At 50.7% G+C, this 20,654-nt stretch overlaps 1 protein-coding gene across 3 annotated transcripts in view; it reads left to right on the forward strand.

Moving 5' to 3' along the window:
• The first annotated feature begins 9,367 nt into the window (after window positions 1–9,367).
• The window catches only part of FAM110A (family with sequence similarity 110 member A), a 26,769-nt gene continuing 15,482 nt past the window's right edge, over window positions 9,368–20,654 (forward strand). Inside the window, exons 1-2 of one of the 3 annotated variants that reach the window (XM_021688973.2) lie at window positions 9,368–9,403; window positions 18,928–20,453. In XM_021688973.2, coding sequence (XP_021544648.1) covers window positions 19,023–19,910 — 888 coding nt within the window. In that variant the 5' untranslated portion in view covers window positions 9,368–9,403; window positions 18,928–19,022 and the 3' untranslated portion in view covers window positions 19,911–20,453. Of the gene's footprint in view, window positions 9,404–15,662; window positions 15,705–18,927; window positions 20,454–20,654 lie in introns of those variants that run through there. The other 2 variants (XM_021688974.1, XR_002480253.1) reach the window with 2 other exon arrangements.

Genomic DNA, 20,654 nt, shown 5'->3' on the forward strand with positions numbered 1-20,654 from the left:
AAGAGCTAGGGAAAGGCATTCCTGGCCTGGAATTGCATCTGCAAAGGCTCTGAAAGGAGAACCAGTTGGGCGGAGGGACAGAAAGCAGGTGCAGGGATGAGGTCTGAGAGGAGGCAGGGGCAGGCCAGGTCAAGAGGGCTGTTCTGAGTCCCCGAAGGCCAATGGAAAGATGTGAGTGGGAAGAGGATGGGATCTGATTTGGTTTCTTTCCAGCTTTACTGAGATATAACTGACATGTAACATTGTGTAAGCTCAAGGGGCACAGTGCCTGCTTCGATGATTAGATACATGTATATATCGTACAATGTTTGACACAATGCCTTAGTTAACACTTATCACCTCACGTAGTTACCTTTGTGTGTGTGTGTGTGTGTGTGTGTATGTGTGACATAGTACCTTGGCGAGACCATTTAAGATCTGCTCTCTTAGCAGCTTTCAAGTATATAATACAGCGTTTTTAACTGTAGTCACCACATTGTGCTTTCGCTTCCCAGGACTTATTTCTTTTAATGACTGGAAGTTCATACTCTTTGACCAACATCTCCCCATTTTCCCCTCAGCCCCTAACAACCACCATTCTACTCTGTTTCTGTGAATTCAATCTTTTTAAGATTCCTCATATAAGTGAAATCACAAGTGGTCTTTCTCTGTCTGAATTTTTTCACTTAGCATAATGCCCTCCAAGTCCATCCATGTTGTTGCAAATGGCAGGATTTCCTCCTTCTTTTTTTTTTATAGCTGAGTATTATTCCATCCTATCTATCTATCTATCTATCTATCTATCGACCTATCTATCTATCATCTATCATGTCACATTTTCTTTACTTATTCATTAGTTGCTGGACACTTAAGTTTTTCCATGTCTTGGCTCTTGTAAATAATGCTGCCATGAACATTGGGGTGCAGATATCTTTGAGATACTGATTTCATTTTCTTCGGACATACACCCAGAAGTGGGAGAGCTGGATCCTATTAGTTCTATTTTTAATAGAATAGGACCCTCCATACTGCTTTCCATAGTGGCTGCACCAATTTATAATTCCACCAACAGCACCCAAAGGTTCCTTTTTCTCCACATCCATGCCAGCATTTGGTCTCTCTTGTCTTTTTGATAATAGACATTCCAACAGGTGTGAGGTGCTATCTCGTTGTGGTTTTGATTTGCAGTTCCCTGACGATGAGTGATATTGCACACCTTTTCATGTACTTGTTGGCACCTGTATGTCTTCTTTGGAAAAAAGTCTATTCAAATACTTTGCCTATTTTTTTTATTATTATGTTATGTTAATCACCATACATTACATCATTAGTTTTTGATGTAGTGTTCCATGATTCATTGTTTGCGCATAACACCCAGTGCTCCATGCAGAACGTGCCTTCTTTAATACCCATCACCAGGCTAACCCATCCTCCCACTCTCCTCCCCTCTAGAACCCTCAGTTTGTTTTTCAGAGTCCATCGTCTCTCATGGTTCATCTCCCCCTCCGATTTCCTCCCCCTTCATTCTTCCCCTCCTGCTATCTTCTTCTTCTTTTTTTTTTTTTAACATAAAATGTATTATTTGTTTCAGAGGTACAGATCTGTGATTCAACAGTCTTGCACAATTCACAGAGCTCATCATAGCACACACCCTCCCCAATGTCCATCACCTAGCCACCCCATCCCTCCCATCCCCCACCACTCCAGCAACCCTCAGTTTGTTTCCTGAGATTAAGAATTCCTCATATCAGTGAGGTCATATGATACATGTTCTGCCTATTTTTTAACTGGAGTTTTTGTTTGCTGTTGAGTCGTATGAGTTCTTCATATATTTTGGGTATTAACCCCTTATCAGATACATGTTTGCAAATATTTTCTCCCATTCCGTACGTTGCCTTTTTATTTTATTATTATTATTATTATTTTAAATTCCAGTATAGTTAACATACAGTGTAATATTAGTTTCAGGTGTACAATGTAGTGATTCAACACTTCCATCCATCGCCCTGGGCTCATCACAAGTGCCCTCCTTAATCCCCATCATCTATCTCCCCCATCCTCCCACCCACCTCCATTCTGATAACCATCAGTTTGTTCTCTCTCTATAGTTAAGAGTCTGTTTTTTGGTTTGTCTCTCTCTCTTTTTTTTTCCTCTGCTCATTTTTTTTGTTTCTTAAATTCTGGAGTGAATACAAGTGATATCATATGGTATTTGTCTTTCTCTGACTTATTTCGCTTAGCATTATACTCCTATACTCTCTAGTTACACCCATGTTGTTGCAAAACAGCAAGATTTCATTCTTTTTTATGGTGGAATAATATTCCATTGTATATATATACCACTTCTTCTTTATCTGTTCATCTATTGATGGACACTTGGGCTATTGCCTTTTTATTTTGTTGATTTTCTCTTTTGTTTTGTAGAAGCTTTTTAGTTTGATGCAGTCCCACTTGTTGATTTTTGCTTTTGTTGCCATATCTAAAGAATCATTGCCAAGACCAATGTCAAGGAGTTTCCTCCTATGTTTTCTTCTAGGGGTTTTATGGTTTCAAGTCCTAGGTTTAAGTCTAATCAATTTCGAGTTAATTTTTGTAAGTGATGTAACATAGTGGCCCGATTTCATGCTTTTGCATGTGAATATCCCGTTTTCCCAACACCATTTGTTGAAAAGACAATGGGATTTCCCCATTGAGTATTCTCTGTCAAATGTCATTTGGCCATATATGCATGGGTTTATTTCTGGGTTCTTGATTGTTTTTGTACCAGTACCATACTGTTTTGATTACTATAGCTTTGTAATGCTGATTTATAGTTTAAAAGATCTGCCTGAGCTGAAGGAGGACAGATAGGGGGAGAGAAGGCAGGAGTGGCCCGGGGTCTGATGCAGCCTCCAGGCAGAGATGGGTCAGCTGAGCCCATCTCATGCCCAGCCCTGGTGTGAGGGGCCTGAGCATGTGCTGAGGATGGGTCTGGGTTGTGGGCCTGGGTTGCGGGCCTGGCGCTTCTGGTGTCTGTGGGTGTCTGGACCTGTGGGATGGGCCCCAGCAAGAGGGAAAGGGAGGCGGGGTTTGGGCAGGGCTGTGGGCTCATTTGCATTTGATTTGCATGTGGAGTGGAGGGGTCAAGTTGAAAGCTGGAAAGGCCTGCATCAGTCCCTTGGGTGGAGGGTCTTGGGTGTTATGACAGACAAAGATTCTGTCTCCAGGCCACGACCTTCCTGTTCAGGAGGGGCCCTATTTCTCCACCTGCCTCTGGCCTGGCCCTGCCATCTGGGGTTGGGACACTAGGAGGACAAAGGCCCCTCACTCTCTGAACCCTTTTCCCCTATAGAATCCCATCTGTTAGGCCCAGCTTCTGACCTGGGACAGCTCTGTTAGCTCAGGCCCAAGAGTGTGGAGGGGACAGCCCCCTAACCCTAAGGGGGACCCAAGCCTCTCCCCCCAGCCTCTGCCATCTGTTCTGGGCAGCGCTAGCTCGCCCTGCTTCTGCCACCTGCTTGATGTGATCCGGGCCAGTCAACTCCCCTCCCCCTCCCCCTCTGGGCCTTGGTCTCCCCATGTGTCACATGCAGAGGTGGGATTGGGTTGCTTTTCCAAAAAGGAGTGACTTGTGTCTCACTCTTGTAATTGCTGCTGTATCCATAATCCACCTGTTCTATTAGTAACTTCAAGTTTTTAAAGGGAACACGCGCGCTCCTTTGCTTAAACGGATTTAATTTGAAAAGACATTTCATACTATCTCTGTAGGTGGAAATTCAGTATCACTTGCCATCATTAGAAAAATTCTGGGGAGAAAAAATAATAGAATGGGACTAGGACGATGTGATTAAATTCTAGTCCTGCTTCAAGGGAAAGAAGCCCGACACATTTATATGATATTGCAGAAAAGACAAAACTGTTGAGAAAGAAGGCAGATGAGTGGCCATCAGAGTGAGGGGTGGGAAGCGTCCCGGGTGTTGGAAATGTCTCCCCTATTGTGGGGGCAAGTGTATGCATTTGTCAAAAATCAGAGAAGTGGACCCTTGAAGTTGGTGAATTTTGTCGTCTTTAAATTTCCTTTAACAAGACAAGTTTTTATAAAGAAACAAATAAGAATTCCAGCTTGGCTCTGAGTCTGGGCCCCTCTTGTGGGGAAAATTAGTGTGTGTAGGGAGAAGCTAACTAACCGAGGAACAGCAAACTAAGGCTAGAAAGAGCGAAAGCCTCGAAGAGAAGACAACTTTCACTCGGGAACTGTACTTACAAGAGCCACTGGCCTTGTGTGGCAAGAAGCTGTTTAAATTAATTCAAACTCAATAAAATTTAAAATTCAGGTTATGAGTCACATTTCAAGCAACTAGTGGCCCCTGTGCCGGCCGGGCAAACACAGAACATTTCACCCTCATGGAGAATCTTGGTAGACAGCGCTGCTCTAAAGGATTTATTTGATGCATATAATTTACAACTGTCATGCCTCATCTCCTACTTTGGGAAACGCTTGGTTTGATCTAAGCTCACTCTGTGAAAGCCACCACCTCTTGCCACGTTGGATGATGACCCGAAGACCATTTTACTTACATGGTCTAAGAGCAGAGTGCAGTGGGCATCTGGAGTTTTAGATTGTGGGGATTCTAAGGATTTGAAGACCTCAGGATTAAAAAATTCTGGGCTATTCAGATTTGAAATTTGTCCCTGCTCCTGGGGCTTGAGGGTTTGGAAGGGGAGAGCTAAGGATTTTGCGGGCATCATCTTGGGGACTCAAGGTAACTCCTTCCAATGCAGGTGCAGTTATGTCCATTAAAGACAAAGCGGCCGAAAGTCCAGCATTTAAGGAACTTTCAAGTCTGGCAGCAGTTGGGTGGTAGAAGTGGGATTGGAACCCTGACTGGCTGACCCCAGAATTCCTGATCTTGGTCTTGAACTGCTGCTTTGTATCTTTAAATTCTAAACGCCTCCCTGTGGCCTAGAGCAATTTCACATCAGTCTTTTCCTGTCCATCCATTCCAGCCATTGGCCTTTTGGCTCAAATATACCAAACTCATTCTTGCCCCAGGACCTTTGCACACTTCTTCCCTCTCAGCCTTTCTCTAGATTTCCACATGGCTGTCTCTTCCCCCCCCCACTTTTCTCTTTTCTTTTTAAGGGGGGGGGGTGGCAGAGGTAGAGGGAGAGACAGGATCTCAAGCAGGTTCCATGCCCAGCAGGAACCCACCACATCTCATGACCCTGAGATCACGACCTGAACCGAAATCAAGAGTCGGCTGCTTAGGCAACTGAGCCACCCAGGCGTCCCTGCCTCTCCCCTGCCTCTTTTTTATGCTTCAGGCCTCACCTCAGAGAAGCCTCCTTGACCGTAAAATAGCCCCTTTTCCATCACGCCCATCGTCTTACTCTGCTTTATTTTTATTTATAACATGTCTCACTTGTTGATTCAGTTACTCTATTGTTCTGTCTCCCTCACCAGAATGTGACTCTCTTCTTAGTAACTGACACAGACCAGGGACTCAGAAAATACTTGTTGAATAAGTACACACATCCCGAAACCAACCGAGAGAAGGTGAAGGGGGGAGGTGTGCAGGGGTGAGTGCAACTTGCACAGTCTTCTCTCCAAACTGCAGGCTGCTGTCTCCTAATTGTCCAGGCAGAAAGCCAAGGCTCAGAAAATGAGAGGCAGAGGAATGCCCAGCCCAAGCAGCAGCTCAGTGATAACAGCCCCACTGGAGAGCCCCATGTTTCTGCTTCCTGCGCCCTTCCTCAGGGGGCACACTGTGGGATTGTCCAGGAGGCCAGATGGCTGCTATCACCACCTCTACTTACCTGATACGAAGTCTGCAGACTGAGAGGTCAGCAGACGGGCCAGCCGCAGGCCAGTTTGGCCCAGGGGAGCCCAGACGAGGGCTGCCTCACCAGCGTGAGCTTTCCGAGCTAGAAGCTGATAGCAGCCCCCCGCCACGGGGTTTCAACCTTGGCTGCACATGGGAACCTGATGCCTGCGCCCCTCTCCCAGAGGTTCAGATGTAGTTGCAACCTGGATGTTGGGATTTGCAAAAGTCCCTAGGTATTATCTACTGCTGAGTAACAAACATCACAAAGCTCGGTGGCTTCAGACAACAATAACCCTTTTTCTCCCACCATTTCTCTTATGGTTTCATTGGATAAGAACTGAGGAGGGGCTTGGCTTGGCAGTTCTGTCTCAGAACCTCTCATGAGGCCTCACCTGAAGCCTTGACAGGCTGCCTCCCCTGGGACCAGAAAGTTCACACCCAGGAACTGCCCTTGGTCTCTAGTTCACCCCAGTGCCTGCCTCTCAAACCACCTCAAGGCCTCCAGAGGCCCAGGTTCCACCTGTCAAAATAAAATACAGCCATGGGGGGTGGGGTGGGTGGGCACAGAAGATAGGGAGCTGGTATCTGAGGCTGATTTCATCTCAGTTTCGAGTTGAGTGGAGAAAACACTGCCAAGGTCAGGGTGCTGGAGGGGGCACTGAGGCAGCTGCAGGCCTGCAGATGGGGCAAGATGTTATTGTTGCTCACATGCTGGGTCAGGGCGAGACCATAAGGACCGTCTAGCTCCCTTTTATCTGGGCACTCTAATGACAGCTTGGCACCTTCTTATTCTTGTGGGCTCTCCCTCTGCACTCCCACGTGGGAAGGACTGGGATGATTTTAATCACCGTGAGCTGGTACCAGGGGCTTAGCAAATCCTCGAAGACAGGGAGCATTGCCAATATGCTGGTGGCATGTGAAGATGCTCAGAGTTCTAGAATCTGAGTGTGCCCAAATTAGGTCTTTTCATGTGGCCTTATTTGGAGTCCGGGGGACGTTCTCTCTGCCCTCTGTCTGCCTAAGGGAATACGGCTCAGGATTTTTGTATTATCCTGTTTGTTTTAAGCTCCAGGGCGTGTAGGGCAGAGGCAAGTTTTGAAGACACAAGGGTCAGCAGGACCTTTATCCAAGCATCTCAAATATCTCCCAACCCCTGATTAAAGTTGTACATCTCAGAGAAGAATCCAACCATGACACCACTGTTGTCATTCCCATTTTAATGACAGGGAAGCTAAGGTCTGGCAGGCTCCCTAGCAGTATGCTCTCAGGGTCATATGCTTCTGTATTTAAACCTCGCTCTGTTAAAACCACCATCTCCTTCCATTCCAACATCGCCTCATCTCAGATGATGTTGAAGTGGGTATGAGCATTTGAGGGGTTTGGCTAAGGGGACCTTGACATTTACTGTGGGTTTAGTGGTTTTATTTACGTCGTTTCCAGTCACTTTTGTGAAAAGTTATTACCAACTGGTGATGACTTCCAGGAATACTCCTACCTAGCACACTGACGTGGGTTGTGACATCAGCCACCACTCACACTGTCACATGAAAGTGCAGGGGGTCAGAGGTCATATCTCAATATAGAAATATGAATGGCTTTACAGTGCCCAATGCTGCCAGTCTGTAGTAGAGGAGAGGTATGAAATGTATACATCGAGCCAGAACAAGCTTGTCTGTGAAAATTATTATGGAGGTATGCCAATTATGTAATTCACAGAAATAATGTTATTTTTCTGGATTTTGCAATATTTGTGGAATTTGCCATTTGTTGAGGTTTCTTTTATCTTTCTAGCCAAATAACACTTTATTACCTAATTTTATATTTGTAATTTTGTAGTTCTTTTCTTAAACAAATCTCCCTAAATTGAGCCTGAGAAAGTGCACAGTCTGGATCTGCCGCTGCTCAGTTTTCTCTGTGTCTTTTGCCATCACAGGATCCTTCTTGCCTTTTCCTCACTGCTCCTGCCAACACGTGGTGTACAGAGCAACATAAGAGAACGGCTCAGAGGACTCCTGCTGCATCCAGACAAACCTTAGTGTTTTCATTCATAAAATGAGAATAATAATAGAATCTCTCCCCCCACATAGTAATGAAGTCAAGTGAGAAAATACATGTAAAGCCTTGAGCAGTCCGGTCTAGCAGAGGGCAGAGAGAGCGCCACATCTGATATTTAGCTGGTCCTCATGGATATAGTCAGACTCCCTGTTTATGACGGTATCTACTCTGATTTGATTGGTGCCCATGCCGGAATGTGCAATCATTGTTAGCTATTGATATGTTAGTAGTCCCTCTCCCGCACCGGCCCAAGGTATGTATATAGTAAGTGCTCAATCATTGACAATCCAATCAAAGAATGAAAGTCACCATCTGGATTAGAAAACAGAGGTTGGCTCCAAATTCAACAATGCCCTAGACCCAAACAGTGACTCACAACTATGAAATTTCCTCATCTCAAAGGGTACTTAAAGTTAACTTATTCCGATCCTTTTTAAAACTGTGGGGTTTTTTTTTTTCTTGACATCTTTAAGTGTTGGAAATTGGAAAATCCACAAAAGCACAGAAAAGAAATGAACTGCTATTATAAATGGTTATACACAAATACATTGATGTTACAGTTATGCATTTAATACATAGTTGTGTGTACATAGAGCTTTGAAACATACTTTTAAAAAGCTTTCTTTACATTTTCCTCATACTTTAAATATCTTTAACGACATCATTTTTAATGACTGCATAACATTCCTCATCAGGAAGTGGGGATAATTAAAGGGACCTATCTCAAAGGGTTATGCCACGAGCACTGACAAGAGTTATGTCATGTGAAGCTACCTGGCATGTAAAAAGCTCAATAAACTTAGCTCTTCCTCAGGATGGATTTATATAACCAATCTTCTTTTGCTGAGCATTGGAGTTATTTCCATTATCTTTCTATGTTAAATAACTCTGGGCTATATTAATCTTTGTTCATATCTTTGGTCATTTCCTTAGTAAAGTTCAGGACTGCTAGGTATGCACATTTTACAACTTCCCACTGTGCAGTTAGGGGAACAGAGAGGGAAAGGGGCTAGCCCGGGCTCATACAGCGAGCTGCAAAGTCGGACCTGGAGACTAGCTGGGGACCCTAAATGGTGCGTCATCCTGTTGGGGACCAGGAGAAAGTCCTGGTCAAGGGAAAAAACTAGGCTCCTGAGCTGCGGCGGCGTGGGAAGAACAGGCCAGCGGGCCTGAGCCGGGACCGAGCTGGACGCCGGGGCGGGGCGTTCACTCGCTGAGCAGAAGCTAAGCGGTCGCCTGGCAACCCGGGCGGCGCGGCGTTCGAACGGAAGCGAGGAACCAATCAGGATGTCCGGGGCAAACCATTCCGGCGACGGGGGGGTGCAGAGCGACGAGCTCACTTCCCCTTCCTCTGCGCCTCTGGGACCTCCGCTCTGGTGGGGGCCTTGGGACAGTCAGGTGCCCCCGTCCATCTCGGGTGCGCACAGCAGCTCCGAAGAGGCCCCTGCGGGTCCGCAGCAGTTCCGAGCCGCGTTGGGCGTGGCCATTCCCAGCCCGGGTCCGAGCTGTCAGCCTCTCCAAGACCCGCACGGGAGGAGCCAGGACTCGCCTAGCGCGGGCTCCAGGTGAGCGGGCGGGTGGTCTGGGGCGCGAGCCCGGGTCTGGGGGGCTCCGTTCACCGAGCGCCTGCTGTAGGCGTCCTCCCCGCGTCGTACGTGCGGGGAGGCGGTGGTACCCCATTTCACTGAGGAAAACGCTGAGGGGCAGAGAGGCAAGTGTCCTAGCCCAGCGAGGTCTGCTGGAGAATCCAATTCAGGTCTTTCAGCTCCACCTCGAAGTCTCCAGTCTGGGTAGATCTAGATTTGTCTTGAGAGGCCCAGACACGCAACTGGTGGTCAGCTTCTCAGCCTCTTAGCCGCAAGGCTGCTAAGCCCAGGAGCCCTGGCTGGATCATTTCCCTCCGGCCCCGCTCCCGCACCGTCCTCTGGGTGCCCCTTCTGGGCAGCTGTCTTCTCTTCTCCAGAACGCCAGAGGTTGGACTCAGGCTCGTTTGGGGTCCTTCTGCCCACGGGGTCCTGACAGTAGTGCTGTCTCTCTCAGAGGGCTGTTCTGGGGGGATCTGGCAGGACGGACATTAATGGGCTAGATGCTAGGTGGGCAGCAGGTGCTCTGGCCCTGGAGCCGCTTTTAGATTCTTGGGAATCTGCCCCAGGTTGGGGGAATGGGTAGAGGCAGCCACTCAACCTGAAGCCACTAGTCATCAGAGACTTTGGAGTTGAGGATGGGGTGCGACCCCTCCAGCTGGAGCATCTGACCTAGACCAGGCCCTGCCTCCTGGGGATGCTCTGGGAACTCAGAAAGAAAATAAGTCTTTCATTTATTCTTTCAACAAATATTTATTGACTTCATATCCCCTGCCCTCCCCCTGGTCTATTTTGTTTCTCTCGGTGGCATTTACCCATCTGATGTCCTATGTATTTCACTTATTAGGGAGTTGATTACCTTCCTCAACTGGAATGTGATAGGAGGAGGGGCTAGGGTGAGGCAAGTGAGGCCCTCGCCTCCAAGGCAAAATTGAGGGGTGCCAAAACCTCTAATCAAGATAACTAAAGCTCACAGTTATTATTTTTTAAAAAGATTTATTTTAGAGAGAGAGAAACAGAGACAGAGTGTGCGAAAGGGAGGAGGGGCACAGGGAGAGGGGAGCCCAACCCCGGGGAAGGGGGCGTGATCCCAGGACCCTGAGATCATGACCTGAGCAGAAACCAAGACTCGGTCGCTCAACCAACTGGGCCACCCAGGTGATTGACAGTTCTGCACTATTTGCTGTGTGTCCTGCTGGTGGAGATCAACTCACATAGCCTCTGTGGAACACAGTACAGCATCTCTGTCACGATCACAAGCACGTCCCCAGCCCAGCTGTCCCACTTGTCGGCAACACGATGTAGGTGCAGAGACGTCACAGGGTGGTTTGTAATAGGGCAGGTCTGGAGGTACACTAAGTGGTCATCAGCAGGGGCTGGCGGCTCTTTATGTACTGATGTGCCTCCACGTGTATTATTGAACAACCTATATTATTAAGTATATTAATAACATATTAGAATTAATAATATATTAACATTATTAAAACAACATGTATTACTGGGTAAAAAGAGCAAGGTGAAAACAGTACACACAGCGTGTTGCCATACCTGTAAAAAAATAGAATATATGCCCATTATTGCTTGTATCTGCCTAAAATCTCCCTAGAAGGACACACAATTGTCTGGGTATGGTGGCGCCTGCAGGGAGGGGAACTGGGTGGCTGGGGACAGGAGTGGGAAGGAGTTTATTTTTACTTCCTTCTCTTTATAGTTTCTGAATTTTGAGTCACAGCCATATAGCACCTGGTTGAAAAAATTAGATATATATAAATCATTACAGATTATATATTTAGTCATAAGATCACTGCCTTGTCTGTGATCTGTCCTTGACTTGCCGTGTGACTTTGGGCAAGTTTCTTCACATCTCCGGGCCAAGATAAGATGGTGAGCTCAGGCCTGGGAAGGAGGCAGTCCGGGACAGGAAGTGGACTTGCCCGTGAGTCTGCCCCAACCTCCACCTTCCCCATCCTTGTGAGCCGGGCCCTTCCCTGAGGCGATGCATGTGGTCTCTCTGTGTCTCCATTGCAAGTCCCTTTGTCCTCATTTTGCAACTTCAGGTACAAACCGAGGCACAGAAAATTGGGTTGGCGGAGTCGGGCTGTCCATTGGCTGATAGGACATCAGTGCTTTAGGTGCCTGTGCCCACAGCCCTCCTTCAGCCCACTGAGATGTGTGCAAGGGTGCCCTGGGCCAGGCTGACTGCCGGCAGGCCAGGGCATGAGTGTCTGGGGAGACTCCAGAAATAGCATGGGGCCTGGCCTGGCCCTGGAGGATGCCCAGCTGGGTGTCTCTGACCCGGACAGCTGGGCTGAAATCGAGCTGGGCTGCCCTATTGGCCGGCCCCCTCCCTGCTGCCTGGAGCCTTCCTGATCCTCCTCTGGGGCAGGTGAGGGCCTCCCTGTCTCCCCCCAAGTCAGGGCCTGGCTTCTACTGAAGAGAAAGAGAGAAGCAGGTGGAAGGAAGGGGTGGGGTAGGGGTGCAGAAATGTCATGAAAATTCTAAACATGGAAACCACACCTCTTGCCCCCTCAGCGAAGAATAAACAATCACTAACACCTCCCGAGCACTTACTATGTGCCATGTACTTTATAAGCATGCACTCATTTAATTCCCTCAATTCTATGATGTCAGGTAGTTACCCCGCTATTTTTTCCACCTTACAAAGGGAAACTGAATGCAAGAGAGGTTTAGTAACTTGGACCAGGTCATCCAGAGCAGGAATGTGAATCTGGGGGTTCTGACTCTTTTTCTTTTTTTGGAAAAAAATATACAACGTAAAATTGAGTATTTTATCCATTTGTAAGGTACAGTTCAGTGGCATGAAGTATATTTACACTGTGCGCAAACCTCACCACCATCCACCTCCAGAATTTCTTCATCTTCCTAAATGGGAACTCCATACCCATTAAACACGAGCTCCCCATTTTCTCCTCCCCCCAGTCCCTGGAAAGCACCTTTCTACTTTCTGTCTCTGTGGATTTGACTGCTCTGGGTACCTCATGTAAATGAAATCATATAATATTTGCCCTTTTTTTCTCAATATTTGTCCTTCTGCATCTGACTTATTTCATTTAGTGTAATGTCTTCAAGTTTCACCCATGTTGTAGCAGGTGTCAGAACCTCCTTGCTTATAAAGGCTAAATAATATTCCATCCTGTGTTCATCTGTCCATCTGTCTATGGACACTTGGTTGCTTCCACCTTTGGGCTATTGTGAATAGTACTATTATGAACATTGGGGTACAATATCTGTTTAAGTCCTTGGTTTCAGTTCTTTTGTGTATATACCCAGGAGTAGGATTGCTGGGTCCTATGGTAATGCCTTTTAAATTTTTCCTAAGTGCTATACTGTTTCCACCGTGGCCGCGCCATCTTATATTCCCACCCACAGGGCACAAGGATTCCAGTTTCTTCATATCCTCACCAAAACTTGATATTTTTTTGTGGTTTTTGGATTTTTTTTCCCTTGCTTGCTTGTTGTGATATTGGTTATCTTGATGGATGTGACATGTTATCTCACCGTGGTTTGGCTTTACGTGTCCCTAATGATGCATGATGCTGAGCATCTTTCCGGGTGCCTATTGGCCCTTTGTACACTTTCTTTGAGGAAATGTCTGTTGAAGTGGCCCTGCGTGCTTAGATTTGTAAACTCTGAGAGAAGTGGGTCAACATTCTGGGTGGTGAAGTCCTCACCCAGGAGCTGGGCACCGCAGAGTCACATTCTGGTGGCATTTGTCATGCACAGGCTGGGAGAGAGGCACTGTTACAAGTCCTGTTTTACAGTTGGGGAAACCGAGGCCTGGGAAAGTTGACTATCTTACCCAAGGTCTCATAGCTAATCATGGGCGGAGCTGGATTTGAACCCCAGTAGGCTGGTCCCAGAGTCCATGCTTCAGAGGTGGCCGTGGGGCTGGAGTGGGGAAGGGCACTGTAGGAGCAGACCCCTCATGTGCAAAGGTTTGGACGTGATGTCTCTGGAGAAAAAATGGCTCATCTAGAAGTGGCCAGGGTCCAGCTTGAATGGGGGTGACTTGAGGCTGGAGGGGAGTGGGGAGAGAGGAGGGAGAACCCCTGCGGTGGGACTGGGGGTTGGGAGGAGGCTTGGTGCTGAAGGGCCTTGGTCTTTGAGGTGGCCTGGGTTCCAGTCCTGCCACTTAGTCAGTGGTGTGCCCTGCACACACCTGTGTGCTTGCTCCCTGGAGGATGAAAATACAGAAATAGGAAATGAGGGATTGATAAGTGAATATCTAAAATGACAGCGTGGGATGAATGTGTGGAAGGGAACAACCAGGTGAGAGAGTTGGCGGGAGCCTCAGGGTAGTCAGGGAGGCCTCTCTGAGGAGGTGAGACCTGAAGGAGGTGAGCTAAGAGGTTCTAAGCAGAGAACAGATGGTACAAAGGCCCTGAGGCAGGAAAGACCTTGGCGTGTTTGGGAACAGCAGGGAGGGCTTTGTGGCTGGAGCAGAAAAGCCTGGAGTTGAGTGGGAGTGGAGGGCAGGGACTGGATCCTGGAAGGCCTGAGGACCAAGTGGAGAGTTTGGGATTTATTCTAAGGTGATCTGGAGCCATAAGAGATCTAATTTCTGTTGGGAAAATATTGCCATCTTGCTCCCATTTTACAACTGAGGAATCTGAGACCCCGGCCCACAGCCAGGAATGCTTCCTAAGGTGGCTTCTCCCTCTGGGGCCCAGAGAAGGAGGCTATAGAGTCTTTCGGTGAGTGGTTCCTGGGTGCAAATCCTGGCTCTGCCATTTACCAGCTACGTGACCTCTGGCAAGTGGCCCCACCTCTCTGTGCCTCAGTTTTCTCAACTGTAAAATGAGTGTAATAGGAGTACCTCAGGGTGAGTGTGAGAATTCAATGAGTCAACATATATAAAGAGCTTCGAACAGTGCCAGGTACAGAGAAAGCACTTAGAAAATTTCTTCCCTGTTATATTATGAAATGTTATTGTTTCCTGCTTTTACTACTATTATTGCCTAACTGAGCCCTCCCTCCCATCTTACGCCCTCCCCCCATTGTTCCCTCAGTAGAGGGCCAGGCAGAGGGACCCAGCAGGAACATTGTGGGAATGGTGGTCTTTAGGCTGGCCTCCCTCATTCCCCTAAAATCAGGCTCCAGGGCCTGGAGGAGGCCTCAGAGCTGACTCACTCTCAGGGGCAGGAGAGTTGTTCTCTGAGTCATTTCCTGTCCCCTCATAGCCCTCCATCCCAATCTGGGTGCAGCCCCCACTGGGCACAGACATGTAACTGGGACCTCTTTGCCTTTCCAGAGCTTAGGCCCGACGCTAGTGGGCACTTCATTCTCTGGGCCTCAGGATCCCAATGGAAATGCCTAATCAAGTGTGCCACCTGAAGTGACATGATAGGGCTTGGGTTGGCAGAGGAGACAATCATGTCCCTCCCAAGGATTCCTTCCTGCAGTGTTGCAGTCTTCTCATCTGTAAAATGGGGATTAAATAGTTCCTCCCCTATGGGAGGCGGGGATGTCCAGACACTTACATAAGTACAGTGCCCGGAACTCAAAAATTCTAGTTATTCTTATTACTATTGTTGCCGTTGTTACTAAATGTTCACAGCCTGCACAGGGTTTCTATAGGCACTCTCAGACGGTAAGAACTCACACTGACCTGGCCTGGAAGGTGAGACTCTCCTCAGTGGCAGAAGGGAGGGCCAGAGGGGTCCAGCAACGTGCTCAGGGACACACAGGTAGAAAGGGGGGCACTAAGGCTTGGTCTAGAGGGAAAGTGCCCAGGTCGGACTCCTCAGGGTGACTTTGGGCAACTGGTTCAGCCTGTCTCAGCCTCAGGATTTCATTAGTCAAATGCGGATAATAATAGAGTTCACCTCATAGGGGTTGTTGGGAAGATTAAAATGGGTTAATTAAAACCAGGAACAGCACTTTCTCGTGCCCGGCACAGTAGACATTAACGCGGGCACTGTGGCTGTGGAGGAGGGGGCCTCAGTTTTGCCATCTCCAAGATGGGTGCCCTTGCAGGCCGCCGGAACTGCGGGTGTGGACGGCCCCGGCTCGCGGGACAGCTTCCTGGGGTAGGTCGGGGGGGCTGGGACCGGGTCCCCGCGCCGAGGGGAGCCCACTACCGGCGCGCCAAGGCTCAGGCTCCCGCTCCTGCCCGGCTTTCGTTCTTCCCTTTCGCTTAATACCTGGGCCGACGGGTTCACCTGCCGGGGGCCGGCCGCCGGAAGTTGCGCAAACGCGTGTTACCTGAGCTCCCCGTGGGCCGGGCTGGAGGAGTGCTCTGTAGCGGCGAGCGCGCAGCCAGGTATGTGCGGGCGGGTGGCGCCGGGCCGGGGTAGGGGGCTGCCGGGCCAGCCCTCCCTTCTCGGGAAGGCGGGGACAGGGCAGGGGCCCGCCTTCCCGCCGGGAAGAATCCTGCCGTCAGCCCCCTAGTTTAAGAGCCAGGTCGACCCCGGCTCAGAGAGGGGCGGCGAGCGGCCAGAGTCACACAGCGCGCCGGCGGGCTCGCGGCCTCCTCCGCCGCTGGGAGTCTTCAAGATCGCCCCGAAGGGGGTTAGGGCAGAAGCCAGAGCGAGCATCTGAGCTCCCCCAACCCCTAAGGCTGTCTCCAGGGAAGCGGGTGGGAAGGGGGTATGGTGACAAGGAGAAAGGCTCACGGTTGCCGCTCTGGGGGCCATTTGTGGGTAGCATTTGAAATACGTGGGTGGGGCGTTGGCGATGAGAGGAGGCCTCAGAGAGGACGGGTCCCACCCGGGGACCGGGACCCCGGCTTTAACTCGCAGGAGCCTCCACACCTCCGTTTGCCCACCTGTGAAATGGGGCTTCTCAGATCAGTTTAGGATTAGCCTCTATCACGTGCCTCCTTTGTCTGCGGCTCCGACTCCGACCCGCGGTCCTGAGTGTGCTTAGAGACCCCGCCGGGGTGGGGGTGGGCGCGATCTGGGAGTTGGGTCGTCAGAGTCATGATAAAAACCAAGAGTCCAGTTCTTGGAGCGCAGCCTTTTGGTCAGGTGCTGCGAAAGTCCTCGACCTGTTTTATCTCTCCATCCTCCAGGAGACCTGGAGGCTCAGGTCTATTTTTAACCGCATTTCAGATAAGGAACCCGAGTGTGTAAGAGGCGCAGCTGCTGGAGCGGGGCGCACAGCGGGCAGGTGGGCGAGCTGGCCAGCAGCCCCCAACCCGGGTTTGGCTCCTTGCGTGTGTCCGGGCCGCGGGGGGAGCCCCTGCGGCCAGCAGGTCGGTGCGAGGGCGCGGGGTTTCTGCCCTGGCCCTGCCCATCTGACCTCCTTCTTCCCTCTGTTTCCCCGGATGGTGCCCGGGAGGGAATCGCCGCCGCCAACGGGTTGGACTGGTTTGGTAGGCGGAGGCCGCGGGGGTGCGGCAGAGTCTAGTTAGCTCGACAGGGCTCAGCAGGGCTGCCTTTCCAATCAGACCCTTCTTGCCTGAGGTCTCCTGGGGGTCCGAGTGGGGCAGCCTTACTTTCCCATCTACTCCATCTCTTCTACCTTGGGAGCAGCTCTGGCTCTGGGCCGGCAGCGCCCAAGGTTCTCTTAACTTGCCATTGCTGCCCCTGCAGAGGTCTCAAACTGGGGGCTAGATTGAGGTGGGGAGAGCAGATCTGTTTGCAGACATGTTTGTTTGCTCCATCCATGCATGTTTTAAAAATTATTATTGGCGGATATGCTGAGATTTAAGACTCTAGAGTGTTCATGCCCATCTGGATTTCCAGCTTCCTAGGACATTCCATACCTACCACCTTGGACCCATATGCCTGCAGTGGGTTGGATGTGTCCCTCTCTGGTTTATCCAAGGTCTGCCCGTTCACATTTTGTCCCCATGGACACTCTAATTCAATAACAATTTATTGAATACCTATTATGTGTCGAAAGCAATGTCCCAAAACAGATTCAGTGAGCAAAACCGACAAACCCCCTGCCTTCATGGAGCCGATATTTTAGGGGAATGAGAAGAACAGAGTGTAAAATGACATAAACGTAATAGATGAGTGAATTAGGCCTCATAGGAATTTGTGTCTTATTTATCGGCTCTGGGACCTAGGATGGTCACTTCTCTAGTTCCAGTTTCTCCAACTATAAAATGAGATGACAGTGACCCTTCTCACAGGCTTGTTGGAGGATTCCAGAAGAGGATGGTGTCAAATGTCTAGCACACAGTAGGGATCCCTGCCTTCCCACCGCGATGCAGACTCTCCTCCTGTCATTCTGGGTGACCACGTGGGGCTGTCCAGTATAGCTTTCGGCTATGGATGGACATCTCCGATCTGCACTGTCTGCCCTAGTGACCAGTATAGTGGCCGTCGAGCACTTGAAATGTGGCTAGTGTGACTGAGTGTAAGTTTTCATTTAATTTAAAGCTAAGTTGAGTAGCCATATGTGGCTAGTGGCCATTAAATTAGACAACACAGGTGTAGATGACAAGTCCTTTTGGGGATTACCTAGATAAAGTCCTCCTCTCTTATTTTACAGAAGAGAAGTTTCGGGACTTGGTCTGTAGGTTTTCTTCTAGCCCATCTCTGGGAGAGTTGGCTGGGGACACTTTGTGGCTCTAGCCCTTTCTTGGAAAAAGGATCAGGGCTGGCCTGATGCCTGGGGCACCAGGCCCTGATGCTTAGGTGATCCTGTGGACACTTGTGCACCTGGGTGTGGGCCCTCTTGTCTATGGATGCCCATCCTCTGGCTGCTGGCAGATCCAGGGTCTGCTGGATGCTCTCAAGCAGGGTTGTGTGATTGTCGGCTTTTCTGGCTTCTCTTGGAACAGCATAGCTCAGGGCTGACATTTCTAGCTGACAGGCATCCTTGGATCATTGTGGGCCTGGCACTGAAGTCCCATACTGGAAGCTGATGAGTGTCTGGACTTCACCGGAGTGGGGGATGGAGATTTTCTACACTCCTCCTCCACCAGTTTTATTGCTATGCCTGGGGCCTGGCATGTCTAGACGGGTGAATAGCACGGGACAGCTTCCTGCCTGGGTGGGTAAGGGTGGGAGGTGGTACCAGGTTGTCTGGGGGCAGTCCAGGTAGCGTGTGGGGTTGGAGCCCTTTCTCTGGGTCACCAGGTGCACCAGCACCTCCCTGCTTGGAAGCAAGGGGGCAGAGCCACCAACTTGGTGGGTTAGCTTAATCGTTGAGCTCCCTATCTGCAAAATAGAGCTGTTAAGGGGACCCATTGAGGTTAAGCTGGCTGGTGCCCAGCATATGGCCTGGAGCCCACTTTGCTTCCTTTAAAGCGTGCCTTGTCCTGTCTTTTCTGCCCAGGCTGCTCACGTCTTTCTTTGGCACTTTTTTATTTTCTCTCGGCCTCAGGTGGGCCTGGTCCTCTGAGAAGGGAGGCGGGGTGTGGGTGGAGTCACAGGCCCCTCAGTGGTGGCTTTCTGTCTGCTGATTGGCTCCCTTTGAACCAGGGGCGTGGCTATTGCCTTTTAATAGGACAGGCGTCTTCAGCCCCTTTCAGTCTTGGCTGAGCCTTTGTCTGAGCGTGCTCAGCCTCTTTCTTTCCTCCCCTGTAGCCGTTGCCAGCATCCAGCTGCCAACTTTCTGCCTGGATCTGTCTCCTCATTTCTCTGGTCTCCTCAGACCGAAGCCCTTGGGGTATGTAACAGCCATGCCTGTGGACACACTGACTCCAGGAGCCCGGGACACCTCTGCCCTACCTTTCCGCCTGCGGACCAAAGTCCCCGGCTACCTGCTACGGAGGCCAGCAGATGGTGGAGCCCGGAAACCTAGTGCTGTGGAGCGCCTGGAGGCCGACAAGGCCAAGTACGTCAAGAGCCTGCATGTGGCCAACACCCGCCAGGAACCTGTGCAGCCCCTGCTGTCCAAACAGCCACTCTTCAGCCCTGGGACTCGCCGCACAGTGCTCACACCTAGCCGCCGAGTCCTGCCTGGCCCTGGCCGCCGGCCCCAGCTGGACCTGGACATCCTTAGCAGCCTCATAGACTTGTGTGATAGTCCCGCGTCCCCTGCCGAGGCCAGCCGTACCCCTGGACGGACAGAAGGAGCCCACCAGGCGCCCCCAGCCACCCCTCCACGCCCGCCACCAAGTACGGCTGCTGTCCGCCGAGTGGATGTCCGTCCCCTGCCCGCCTCACCTGCCGGGCCTTGCCCATCGCCAGGCACTGCCACCGCCTCCGGCCCAGCCCGGCCCCCAGGTTTGCAGCGCTCCAAGTCGGATTTGAGTGAGCGCTTCTCCAGAGCAGCAGCTGACCTGGAGCGATTTTTTAACTTCTGCGGCCTGGACCCGGAGGAGGCCCGGGGGTTGGGTGTGGCCCACCTGGCGCGGGCCAGCTCAGACATCATCTCCCTGGCCGGGCCCAGTGGCGGGCCCGGCAGCTCCGAGGGGGACTGCTCGCGCCGCAGCTCTGCCACCGTGGAGGAGCGGGCCCGGGAGCGCGTGCCCTATGGTGTGTCGGTGGTGGAGCGCAACGCCCGCGTCATCAAGTGGCTGTATGGGTTGCGCCAGGCGCGGGATGCCCCGGCAGCCGAGGGCTAGGCCTCCACTGGGCTCGGCATTTGCCACAGGACAGATCTGAGAGAGGCAGCTGGCCCCTGACCTCTTCTGCATCCATTCCCTGGCTTGGGGCAGACCGGAGGCTGCTGCCTTGTGTGAACTTGGTATGGAGGCAGAGGCTCAGAGGCTGGACCAGCATCCGTCTGGCAAGAACTGACCCTGGAGAGAGTTGCCTTTTGACCTTGGGCCACCCACTACCCCTCACGTGTAGGGGTTTTGACATGAGTCCTGCCTGGTTCTCCTCGTGGGTTTGGATTTGGGGCACTTAGCCTTCTCCGCTGAGAGTGAGGGGCCAGAGGATCTTACTAGGCTTACCTAGTGGTTCTGTTTCCTTCTTCCTTGGCCTCTAACCTTTGCTGACTTCCTCTTCCTTTCCCAGTGGGTCCTGGTTCCCTGGGAACTTGCTCTGGGTGGAGGCAGGGCCTTGGCAGCCTGGCCTAGGTGGGTAGACTACAGGAGGGACTGGTGGGAGTCTGTACTGCTCTGACTTCCCCTCCCTTTGGTTAATAAACACAAATGTTTGTTTTTCAAGGGCTGGGTCATCAGACTCTTCTGTGTTCACAAGGGGAAGGGGAGGGAGACGTCTTGGGGTGGGGCCTTCAGAACTCCATAATTGTTCATCCCAGGATCTGGGAGAGGGGCATGAGGTCAGTGTTTGGCCCGGCCTGAGACTTGAGACCTGAGAGGGGATTCTTATCACCACCGCCCCCCCCCCCCCCCCCCCCC

This window comes from Neomonachus schauinslandi, chromosome 10, assembly GCF_002201575.2.
Source record: "Neomonachus schauinslandi chromosome 10, ASM220157v2, whole genome shotgun sequence".
Classification (NCBI taxonomy): domain Eukaryota; kingdom Metazoa; phylum Chordata; class Mammalia; order Carnivora; family Phocidae; genus Neomonachus; species Neomonachus schauinslandi.